Source organism: Eretmochelys imbricata, chromosome 2 (assembly GCF_965152235.1).
Source record: "Eretmochelys imbricata isolate rEreImb1 chromosome 2, rEreImb1.hap1, whole genome shotgun sequence".
Taxonomy (NCBI): Eukaryota; Metazoa; Chordata; order Testudines; family Cheloniidae; genus Eretmochelys; species Eretmochelys imbricata.
This window is the reverse complement of record NC_135573.1, coordinates 189299059-189312055: the sequence shown is the minus strand read 5'-3', so window position 1 is coordinate 189312055 and position 12997 is coordinate 189299059. Positions and strand designations below refer to the sequence as shown.

At 41.2% G+C, this 12997-nt stretch overlaps 1 protein-coding gene across 3 annotated transcripts in view; it reads right to left on the bottom strand.

The window, feature by feature from the left end:
- SACM1L (SAC1 like phosphatidylinositide phosphatase) overlaps positions 1–12997 on the bottom strand; it is a 63331-nt gene that overhangs the window by 14609 nt on the left and 35725 nt on the right. For all 3 annotated transcript variants that reach the window (XM_077811136.1, XM_077811137.1, XM_077811138.1), the window contains exons 5-7: positions 12282–12431; positions 8056–8115; positions 5949–5982 (exon numbers count right to left, since the gene is read on the bottom strand). In XM_077811136.1, coding sequence (XP_077667262.1) covers positions 5949–5982; positions 8056–8115; positions 12282–12431 — 244 coding nt within the window. The remainder of the gene's footprint in view (positions 1–5948; positions 5983–8055; positions 8116–12281; positions 12432–12997) is intronic.

Genomic DNA, 12997 nt, shown 5'->3' with positions numbered 1-12997 from the left:
CAGGAGCCATGATTTAACCAATGTACATTGCCAAAGAGCCACAGTAATATGTCAAAAACAATGAGTCGTCCTTGTGGCACCTTAGAGACATAAGCTTTGTGATGAAGTGGGTTTTAGCCCACAAAAGCTTATGCCCAAATAAATTTGTTAGTCTCTAAGGTGCCACAAGGACGACTCACTGTTTTTGCTGATACAGACTAACACGGCTACCACTCAAAGTAATACGTCAGCAGCCCTCCCATCAGCTTCCCACCCACCCGCTCCCAGCACCTCCCACTGGCAGCGCCCCCGCCCTCCCGATCAGTGCCTCCCCCTCCCTTCCTGCAGCTCCCAAATCAGCTGTTCAGTGGCATGTAGGAGGCTCGGGGGGGGGGGGAGGAGAAGCGAGGGCATGGCAAGCTCAGGGGATGGGGTGGGAAGGGGTGGAGTGGGGACAGGGCCTGTGGCAGAGCCAGGGGCTGAGCAGTGAGCACCCCCGGCACACTGGAATGTTGGCGTCTGTAGCTCCAGCCCCGGAGTCAGTGCCTGTACAAGGAGCTGCACGTTAACTTCTGAAGAGCCGTGTGTGGCTCCGGAGCCCCAGGTTGGCCACCCCTGTGTTAGGGATAGTTGCTAAGGGCTGGCAATTTAACTTAGCAGTTCAGTTCTGTCAAGGTCATAACTACTTTCAGTTGATGTTAGATAATACAGCATCAAACTAATATCAGAAAGCAGCACTCCTCAATTACTGCAGCAGGACGCAGAACACAGATTCATACTACCCTCCATTGCCAGCAAGGTAAAACTACAACTTCAAAGGTTTCAGAGTAACAGCCGTGTTAGTCTGTATTCGCAAAAAGAAAAGGAGGACTTGTGGCACCTTCGAGACTAACCACTTTATTTGAGCATAAGCTTTCGTGACCTACAGCTCACTTCATCGAATGCATACTGTGGCTTTGTTTTAGCTTTTAGTATAGGCATGCTATCCTGTCTCTCTGCTCTGTTCTTTTGAACGACCAATATGATAACCATCTTACTATTTGCTCAGGTCTGCAAGGCAAGTTTTATTCCAATAAACAAATCAATTTTCTGGGTTTTTATTCAAGCATAAAAAATTGTAATTCTTAAAAATACAACAGATTATTTACACATACACATTTCACCTCACAAATTTCATCTCACCAAGTGTTTTTCCCCACAAAAATCCTGTGGAGGAAACCCACTTTGCTGGGTAACGGCACATTAGGCCAATACTGCAGATTTCATTTACATTTGTGGCAGCACTCTTTGTAAAAAATCCGAACAACTAGTTCAAGTTTGGTTAAGAGAATATACAAAGAGATCCTTTGCCACCCAAAATGCCCTCAATAAAGAGTTCCGAGAGAGGGATATAAAAAGGTCTAAAATTAGACCTAGAACCACATGCTCAAACTCTTAAAATCCTTGTAGATCCAGATGTCACCTCAAATATATCAGGGCTTGGCTTCTATTTAGCAGGAAATAAAAGCAGTAGCTCTAAACTTGGATCTTTATCAACACTGCCATAAACCTAAGATTGTAGGCTCAATCGATCTCCTACGGAGAATTTAAGAATGGAGGGATGGAATTTTTGAGTAATCAGAAATATTCCCCATCTCTCCACTTATTCTGAATTAAGAGAGATTAAGATAGATACCAGAGAAGTTTTATAAAAATGAGAAAGTTACTTACCTTATAGTAACTACAGGTTCTTCAAGACATGTGGGCCCTATCGGTATTCCACTGTGCACACACATGCTCCATGTACCTAGAGTGGGAGAATTCTAGAAAGCAGTGTCTTGTGGTCTGCGCACGTGCCCTCGCTCTCCTTATGCCTCTGACTGAGGAGATAAAGGACGGAGCAGACTGACCGCTTCTCCAGTTCCTTCTCTACTACAAATCCAAGAATCTTGTGAAGCAAAGGGGAAGGAGGGTGGGTAGTTGACTATAGACAGAGACCACATATCTTGAAGAACCTCGTCACTCAAGTAAGAGGAGGGTGTGAGGATGCTATTGCTTGAGCTCTTGTAGTATGCCCTCCCCCTCCCATGAGTGGGAGGAAGATGAGACAACCAATAAGAGTAAGATACTGTCCAAGATCCATTTAGAGATCCTCTGCAAGGATATTGCCTGACACGAGACTTTTTCCGCTATGATGATAAACAGTTGAAGATTTTCTGATTGGCTTTGGCCAGTCTGTGAGCAGGACAAACGTCCACATGGAAGTATATATCCTTGATATTGAGAGCTGTAAACCCCATACCTTTTTCAGGATGGAATTATAGATGCCAATATGACCATGTGAAATTTCAGTTTGCAAATAAACCAGTTGACATGACATAGATTGAGGATGGGTCTCCAGCCACGCTTCTTTTTGGCTACTAGGAAGTATATTGTATAAAAACCCTTTCTTTGGTGTTGAAGAGACACCCGCTCTACCACTCCTCACTGTAGGTGGGACTCTACGTCTTGACAATCTCTGTGAAAATGACCCCTGAAAAGAGGCAGCAATGGGGTTTTGGAGAGGGCAGGGAGGTAAATTTGATTGCCTAGCCAGAATGGATGATGTTTAATACCCACTTGTCCATTGTTATTGCACTCCACTTTTCGAAAAAGAGTGATAGGTGATCCCCAAAGGATGTGTGGAAATCGGCAGATGGTGGCATCACTCACTGGTCTGCAGTTCTGAAGTCCCATCAAAAATATCATTTAGACAGGGCTGGGGTTGGGATGACGTTGCGGCTACAGAAGGGAAATGGGACATCTGAACCTTTTGCCTCTTTCGGGGTGGCTCATAAGACAACCGATAGTAAAATTGTTGAGCCATCAGTCTAGGCTTATATGATTGCATGTGGAATGTTCTCTTCAGGGCAGATGTAATGGGAATGGGAATATATACAGCTTTAGAATGTTTAAGGACTTATTTGTCTTTTGGTTAAAGAGATGAGTTTCATTGAAGAGCAGGTGTTCTGGATTTCCCTGGGAAGCCCTGAAGTGCAACGCCATGATTCACAGAGCACCACAGTGGCACTTGCTATTGAACTTGAAGATGAATCTGCTGCATCTACTGCTGATTGAAGAGCAGTCCTGGCAACCAACTTACCTTCATAAATGAGGGCCTGGAATAAAGCTCTATCTTGTAAGGGCACATGGTGGACCAACGGACACTGCTTTCCAGAATTCTCTGGCTCTGAGTGCCTATAGTGCATGCATACACACAGTGGAACATACATAAGGACCAGCACTCAAAGAAGGAAAACAGGATTTGCCAGACTAGTGGTATGATCAGTGATAGAAGCAAGTACTAAATTGCTTATAACAGGCTACTACCCACAACGCAATTACTCAGCGCATAGAGGGCTGGAAAAAATTCCTTCTTATCCATGGAAGGAATCACTAGATCCTAAAATATAAAGGAGATCACTAGAATGGGAGTCTTCTAATACTAAGTAAACCATGGTCTCAATTTTTAGTTTATAACACTTCATCTTTTGTTAATCTCTCTAAGACTCCCTACGTTTGATTAACTACAAGGCTATAGTCAGAGAGCTCATCCTTGGGTGTTGACTGTGCACTCTTATCTTATGTAATAACTCCTATGGAAACCTGCTGTGGGCCACCTTCCAAGTGAGCACAGGGAAAGATGTACTTCCTTATTTCATGCAGACTTACTGGGGGGTAGGAAGGAGAAGAGAGTCTGGGATAGAAAGCTAGAACAGCACAGACTGGAGATCAGTTTGAGCCAAGAAGATTATATCATTGTGTCTCATCAAATCAGGATCTGGTTCCACGCTGAGACACAGTGGTTGAATTCTAGACCGCTGAACAGAGCATATTTATGTAATCATATTTGCTTTAACAAGAAAAGGTCACTATCAAAGCTAGCAAAACTCAAAATTACCAGATAGGACCCTGTAACAGCGTGGCACCAACCTCTCGTGAAGAACGCCCCTTCTAGTTGGCTCTGTCCACAGTCTTTAAATAGTCCCGGCCCTGTTATCCGGCTGTACCCCCAGGGCTTCCTCCCTGAAGGCAATGGTTTCGCCCTCTTGGCCTACTCTGGCCCCAGCTCTCCAGCCAGGCCACTAAGCAGTTCATTTTTTCTGGGGTTTATCATTGTCCGATTGTAGGTCTGTTCCCCAGTGACCTATGGGGGAGGGGGGGAAGAGACCAAGGCCCACCCACTACTCTGGGTCCCAGCCCAGGGACCCTAAAAATAACAGTTACATGCCACTGTTTCCCTTTAATGACACTGCTTTCAGTTCCTTGGGCCACTTCCCCGCAGCCCCAGCCTTCACCAAAGCATCACCCTTACTTCAGGGCTCATCTAAGTTCAGGCCCAGCAGCCAGCCAGGAGCTCTTCCTCGCTGCCATGGTCCCTGCCAGAACTGAGCTGTCCCTGGTGCTGCAGTTCCCTTTGGCCAGCTAGGACCACCAGCTGTACTCCTCTGGCTCCAGCAAGGAACTGACTGTATCTGGCTCTGCAGTGCCTTTCTTTATGGCCCTCCTGGGCCCTGATTGGCTGCTTCTGCTGCAACCACTCTAGGCTGCTTGGAGGACTTCTCTACTGCTCTTTTTCTAGGATGGGTGTGGTAGGACCCTGAGACCTCCATCAGGGGATCTCTGGGCCTAGTCCACCCTGTCATAAACCCATCTACCCCAACAAAACAAAGCCCAGCTGTCCCCCAATTGGGGCTTTTCGTCTTTTCTAACTCAAAACTGGTAATATTATTGAAAATCCCAGCTTCTGTTAGGCAAACTAGTTTACAGTCAATGGAAGGTATCAAGTTTGTTTAGGATTGCGGGAATGCATGTGTATACTCTGCTCCATGCATCATTCTTAGGAGTAAGGTAGAGTATTGATATCAAAAGCACTGTTTGTTAAGAGAAGGATTCTTGTAACTTCCTTTCAATTTCTGAGAGGATGAGCAGAAAGATGGCAGAATGTACATGCCTACTCCTGTGACATGGGATGGGGAGGGCTCTGAGTTATTACAGAGAACTCTTTCTCAGGTGTCTGGCTGGTGAGTCTCCCCCCCCCCCAAGCTCAGGGTGCAACTGCTCACCAAATTTGGGGTCAGGAAGGAATTGTCCCCAGGTCAGGTTGGCAGAGACCTTGGAGGTTTTTCGCCTTCCTTGGCAGTGTGAGGTAAGGTTCACTTGCTGGTTTGAACTAGAGTAAATGATGGATTCTCTGCAACTTGAGGACTTCTGTAATTCAGCCAGAGGTTATGACCTATTACAGGAGGGAGGTTCTGCAGCCTGTGATATGCAGGAGGTCAGACTAGGTGATCATGATGGTCTCTTCTGGACTTAAAGTCTACGAGTCAACATGGGTCTCTTATTTTAAAGTCTATTAGCCTTGCTAATGCCTGTTTAAATTGTATCTGATGTCTCCTTACATATATTTATATCCTTGTAAGAAAAAAAAATTCACTTAATAGGTGTCATTCAACAGATCACAGTCTAACCATCTAAACATTCAGTAATACGCTAGGTGAAAGTACCTCTCTAGCAGGATATAATCACATAAATATTGATAGGAAAATGTTTATTAAACTGAGCTTTGTCTCCCAAGAGAACAGCCAACACTAGAAAGATGATTGTTCAAATCATGCTTATAAGAGTGGTTTATATAAAATTGTGTTAAATATGAAAAGCAAAAAATATTTACTATTTGCATTCAGATGTCCAAAATATAAATTGCCTACTATCATTAAGTGCTATATGTTTGCAATTAGGACAAGATACACCAAATTTTGCGAGGCGACTATTTGAAGATTTATGTGGTAGAGTTCCCAACTACAGTTAACTCTTGCACCAGCAACATTTTCTGTCTTAGAAAGTCAAATATTCTCCTAGATAATTTGATGAAACCTCTATGGTTAAAAAAACAAAACAAAATATTGATACCTAGAGTAAATTTAGATTACAAAACAAGAAAAGGATACATCCATGCATCACTGGAAGAGCAAACCTATGGATCTGAAAATACAAAAGAAACTGTATAACACATTTTAAAAATATATTTTATATAAAGTTGTCTAACAAAACAGGTATCTCCAAGTACTAACCCAAGAAATAGATAGATGACAAGTGTATGAAACTCTAGTAAAAGGCAAACATTGTAAAGGCAATTCAGTTTGGGAAGAGGGACATTTATTGCCAGTGAATAAGAAAAAGTTTCATGTTTTCTAGACTAGTGATTTATTTGCACAACCACAAACATTTTTTGCTCACTAATAAAGCAGCAAAGTGTGATATTTCTTACCAGTCATCACTCTGTTAAGCAGAAGATATTCTGTAACCATGCTTATCTCACAGAGAGTCAGTGAATGACCTTGGTAACAGCAAGCTGCCTTGGAATATAAATGGGTATTTGTACTCCTGTTCTAAACAGAGATCTGCTTAATATTTTTGCCACAAACAAGCTCAATGTAAATTAATACCTAAATGTATTTTCTAAAACCTACTTGAATATTGTCAATGTATGACATGAACAAATGTGTTTGCTGAGTTCAGAGCTACCAATACAAGTCTTAGCTAAGAAACACTGTCTACCCCATGTGAATAATTTAAGACTAGACTTAAGAAATCCAAGGGTGTAATGTTGTCTGGATAGAATTTGCTCAACACAAGAGTAAATATGGCAATATACTGCCCTTTACACTAATTAGCATTTAATTAAAACAAGTTAAAGGTGGTTTGCAAATATAACGCTATGTTTCTCTACATGGTGTAAAGACTAGAAAAAGGATGGCAGATCAGGCATTAAGTCACCAGGAAGGAAGGTATTGAACAATGGATCTGCTGCATTCTCTCAGTCCCAGACCACCATGGAAGCCCTTCTCCCCAAATCATGATCCCCTTCTAAAAATTTCAGTATCTCCTGAAGTTTTCTGCTACCACATTCTCTCTGCTAGCTGCTACAATAAAGTCTTCCCTTTCCTTTTCATTATGAGGTTACATCAGTGGAGGAGGTTACAGCTGGTATTGAAAGGGGGTGGGTGCAGCAGCCAGCACAGAGAATATGGCAGTAAAACACCCTTATATGTAATGGAGCGTAGATGCCCTGGTTCTTTATGAAAATGTTCCTGCCTTCTGTGGATGTACAGGCTGCCATGTAACTGTTGGGGACGTCTGTGGGTTTTGGAAGCAGAGTCTCTGTGCCGGTATTATGGAGGAGGTGGGGTGGAGGAAGAGTAAGGAAATCATAGGAACACACATGTGACTGGACAATTCTGAGGAATTTCCTACTGCGTGTGGACTTTCCCTATGCAGTTCACATAGAATAGTCCAATCTGGGGGAGAGGGACATCAGAAACTCAAGTGACATCTTTCTTGACTAGTTTACGTTTCTAGCTTGACACTTCATGTGACAATAAATTCCCAATATAAACACACAGTTGTGTGCGACCCTTCATTGTGCACTTGTACAGCTTAGTTTATATTAGGATTTACCTGGCATGTCTCTAAGCTTATGATCTCTTGAAGAATTTGTTTGAAAAGTAACGCTGATTTAGCCTCAAAACCTTGAAAGTGTCCTTTCGATCATGTGTGGAAATTTTGAGGAAAGACAATCCAGACTCAAACTCATAGCTGTGCCAAGGGAAAGAGGCAGTATCCTTGGGGAACAATATCTGCCTTACATAAGGCACAGCAGAGCTCAATATTTTGCAGAATTTGACCTACTTAGGAACATACTGCGCACCTCTTCTTGATGTTATTTTTCTTAGTACACGGCTGAGGCCATATTAGCAAAGTCTATTTTTTTTTCCCTAACAGACATTTTCAAGAAGTTATTATTTCACCGGATAGTATCAGAGGACTTTGGGGTGAAATTGAAATGAAGTGATTAGTTTAAGACAGATAAATGTAATGTCAATAACTTACACCCAGGTAATTTTGCTACAACTAGAATACAAGTAACCAATATTTTATCTACGAGAGTTCTGGGTATCTGAAATAAAGACATATGCAAGACTAAAACACTTTCTTCATAATATTATATCTGTGCTACATTTCATATAGATTATTAAAGGAAACTTCCAACATTACCTCTGGCTGAGCAGCAAATTCTCTAAGAAGATGCCCATTCCATACAAACCGTGGATCTGCCTGTAGTGAGAAAAAATAAGCAAATATGCAAATAGGGTTGTTGGGGTTTTTTGTTTGTGGGGGAAAGGGGAGAGAACAGTTTTCTGAAGCTCAGCTTATTCTATGGTAGGGCAGAAGCTCAGCACTATCCTGCAGTAGCATAAGTTTGGGTGACTAGATATATGGTAAGGGTGGTTTCAGAGTAGCAGCCGTGTTAGTCTGTATTCGCAAAAAGAAAAGGAGTACTAGTGGCACCTTAGAGACTAACCAATTTATTTGAGCATAAGCTTTCGTGAGCTACAGCTCACTTCATTGGATGCATTCAGCTGTAGCTCACGAAAGCTTATGCTCAAATAAATTGGTTAGTCTCTAAGGTGCCACTAGTACTCCTTTTCTTTATGTAAGGGTAGTGCACCTGGCCTTCACAAAATGCTGTTTGCACTCTTTTGGCTGGACAGGCTGCTGCACAGAAGCATAGCTGGAGGCCCTACCGGAAACGAACAAGATGTTCCTGATGTAAGTGTAGACAAGCCCTTAGTTACTATCCTTTTATTCTGCAGAACAAAGTCAGTACATTGCAACAAAAATCAACCCGAAGTGCTTTTGAGAATTTTAAACTGCAAGACATCTTTAAACAGCAGTACCCAATGAATTTTGGAACAAGTGGAAACTCTCAGAGAGGAAAGTGAGAACATGCAGAGAGCATTTCATCCCAAAGGAGATCACAGCACTTTACTGGCTTCTATTTCAAGATGAAATATTTCTTCATTGAAATACTGTAGCCTTTTAATAGCAAGCAAAAGCTGCATTCAGCAATTTAGGACAGAAGAAATACAAGGGGAGTTCTAATGAAGCATGTTTTTAGCTAAATTAGCATTTGACCAGGATTATCAGGACAACACCTGCGCTTGTTAAAAATGTTATGAAATACTGAAGGTCAGATTTTAAAAGATAGGTACCACAATTACATGGGCAAATTTGGGTGTCTGAGCAGCTGTCTGGTGAGTTAAATGGGTAACTGGCAACAAGCATGCAGTTACCTGATTTTGCACGCATATTTATATTTTATCTCAGTTATGCATGGATAATTGCATGTGTCCATCTTTGAGCAATTTAATCCTTGACCATAAAGGACAAGAACATTGGTTTTAAACCTCATTTGAATGCCTGCGTCTCCAGAAACATAATGCTCCTGCACACCATACTAGGATATTATTTCAGAACAAGTGAATGAAAGACTGCTGCTCAGAGGTTATAGCACCACGCACTGAGTCACCAACCCGACTTCCTGTAGTACCCTAGGTTTGGCTGCATTCAAGTGCTGACCAGGCTTGAGCCTACTTGGACTGTGAACCCATCAGATCTCCCAAGATGGCATGGATACAAGTAGATCATAACTATTTCAACAGCTGCAACACAACTGGCATCTTACATACCTTTTAAAAATGGTTATATTTATTAATATAAATCTAGAGGGCTTACTGACTCAAAAAGGGATACTTCAGTATGTTAGATCATTTTAAACTGGAACGGACGATTTTTTAAATAACTAATGTGCTGACATGTCCCTTCCTATGGTTGAAAGGATAAATACATGACACTTTTCTGAAACTTGGTAGATTGATTTTAAGGCTAAACAATCATTACAGCTAGACCATTTGTGGGGGAGAATGAGAAAGTACCATATAAAAATTAACACAGAACAGTACCTAAACACAGAATTCTAGGGTTCATTAACAAGCAATATGGTCTGCTGAAGTTTTTTTTAAATAAGAAAATGAAACGGACATGAAGGTTTAAAAAGGGTGTGAGAATCGCTTCTTGTTCCCAGTTCTGAAAATATTCTGACAGTTAGGAGGCAACACCTTGTAAAGGTGGCTTTATAGCCTCTTTTTCCAGCTGAAAATGAGCTGTCTCAATGCATTTTAGAAAGCACTTGTTGAATCAAAACCATGTTTAGCAGATTATGGATTCTAAATCTTCATGGAAGCTGAGAAAGTTTACATTCCTAAAGATATCCCCTGGGGCCTTAGTGTGGCTGCGTGGTTTTGTTTTCTTTAAGATTGAAATTAAACATACTAAATACTGTTTCTAGCAACATATTAAGATAGTCAGGTTTAGAATGCAAAATCCCAGGGCAAGAGGCCACAAATCCACCACTCTGTTCTGTATCCTTCCCAGTCTCTGTCCTAAATGCAAGCTCAAGTGCCATCTCTTTCACTTTTTGATGAAGCAACCCCCACTTTCTCTGATCCTAACCTTAGAAACCCATAATTTTTTATCTAACTCCTTCCCACAGTGTCAAAAAAAGTTACTATGCAAGTTGCCACAGACAAACTCCAAATACATCAAGTATCCTAGGGGTTAAGAAATGTGTAAGAAATCATGTAAGAGTTATTCATCTCAGAAGAAACATTTTCTGATGTCACACATAAAATTAACTCTCGTTATGTGAGTCAGCAGTACAACTAAGTTTTAGGTTTGTGGAGTTTTGTTCTGTTCAAAAACTGCCACAATAACTGGCATTTTGGAGTTCGCTTTTTAACTATACTGCTTATTCTCCACAGGCTGGAGAACTACAAACAACTATTTTTTTCAATTCTTACTGTTTGAAGAGGAATGAAGACAATGTTAAAACACTTAAAGTGTAACTTCTATAATTGATTCTCTCATGGCACACATTTTCAGTTGCTTCCCTTTCCTCTTGTGGTCAACTACTCATTCCAAAAAACAGCCCTACCATAGCCAATACTATCAGGCTGAAGATTTTACAGAGCAAGTGTGACAATGGACTAGTTGCATGCCGATAGTGGAAAATATAGAAGGCACACAAGCAATATTCGCAAAACCATTTCGCTAGTTTAGTTTGAAGGTGGAGAGGTAAAACCATTTTTACTATAATTTTCAGAATCAAGGGACCACTAATGGCTTTGTGAAAAGCTATTACACTATGAACATACATATTCAACATACATACCTACCCTTTTTACAGTTTATGCATTAAAACTCTGGCCAGGTAAGTGCACAAGGAGCTCTAATTTCAATGACAGTACCATAAACTCTTAATTTAAGAACATAAATGAGGATGTACGTAAGATTAAAAACAGCTGGAAGTGCCAAGATGTTTGTGCAAAGAAGAGACAAGATACACACAAAACCAGGAGTATTGAACTGCTCAGATGTGTAGTTCTCAGAATTCTAGTGTTGAGAAGTTGTATTTTAAGGACCTGATCCAAAGCCCAGCGAAGTCTCTGGAAAGACTTCCACTGATTTCAATGGGCTTTGGAGGAGGCGCTATAAACAGTACTATTCCACAATGATGTGTCTTAAGAGCATTAAAATGTATATTTAAAACATTTGAAAGTTTAAAATCCAAGCTGGGGAGAGACCTGTAGCTATATTTAAACTTTATTATGAAGTTACTTGGGAACTGCATTATGGTAGCTATGTATTTTAAATCAAAATGAAACACAAAAAAGAGATAACCAGCAGTGGCAGGCAGAAAAGAAAAAGGAGTTGTAGTCACTGTATATTTGTGGCATTTAAGGCCAGCATTTTCCCTCACTTTTGGTAAGCACACATCCACTAGCTTGCAACTCCCACACCACTGCTGCCCGACAGATTTAAATTTTCCTTTATAAAATAATCAGGAACATTCAGCAGCCCCTAACAGAAGTTTGTAATATAAGATGACCTGAGCATGGAACATTAAGGGTTGTGGCAAGGAGGTCAGAAGCAGCAAGACACAAAGACCGATGGCAGAAGGAAACAAAAGATAGGATAGTATACAAGTCAGCTCCAAAAGTATTGATTGTTTTAAAGCAGTCTTGCAACAGGTTTACCCACAGGCTGTTGAGAAGTGTAATATACATAAATTTAATGCTACAGAGCCAGAAATGCTAGAGCTCTATTTTAGGAATGCAAAAGTTCAACATTAATTTTAAGGGGATATCTAGTTTACAAAAACAAAATGGCAAGTTTGAAAGCTAATCTATGTCACAGAAACATTAAAAAGGGATGAAACTGACTCTTGTCCCCTCAGAGTTCAGTCCAGCCAGAAATTAGAATCTAAACAGACTAGTGAAATAATCCCATCAGCTACCTGATCTATAAAATAAACCCATTACCACACACCAAACTAGTTGACAAGGAGCTGGATACAAGACAGAAATCAGTGGAATCCTTACCCTCTCTAGTAGGCTCATTTCCTGGAATTCTGGACTGGTGTTGGCTAACCTTTGCAAAGTGTGGGTTAGGTCATATGTTGTAGAGAAGTAAAATCCATCCACATTCAAGATGTGACTAAGCATTGCTAAAAAGGCTTTATTGTCCTGCAACTGTTGGCAGAAAAAAAAAAAAAAAAAAAAGAACAAGCAGCTTTCTTATTTACTAACACCACATTGTTGGGTTTTTTACATTCCCCTTTTTAAAAAGACACTGATTTTTTGCTTACCACCATGTTTTGCAGGAGTACATAAAAAACGTAAAACCCCAGTACAAAAGGATACCTTGAGATTACAATTTTGAGACAATAAAAGTAGACTGACAGTTTACAACATTAAACTGCTCCAGTACACCCTGATTCAATATGTACAGTACATGAGAGAAAGCTGAAATTTAGGGGATTTGACCAATAATTGCTCCTGGGGGAATTCTGTGCCACTGCATACGGGCAGAATTCATGTCCCCCGCAGTTTTTTTTTCTTCTCCGTAGAACAGAGATTCTGCTGTAGAGGCATTGCAGTTATACCTGTTGCCCATCAGCGGCACCAGAAGAGAGGGCAGCCAGTGTGCAGAGAGGGATGGGGAGAGACTGTGTTCCTCACAGCAGTGCCAGGTGAGGAGGCATGGGACGGACAGAGAGGGGCACATAGGGCTGCTGGGGGATGGGGCGGGGTCACAG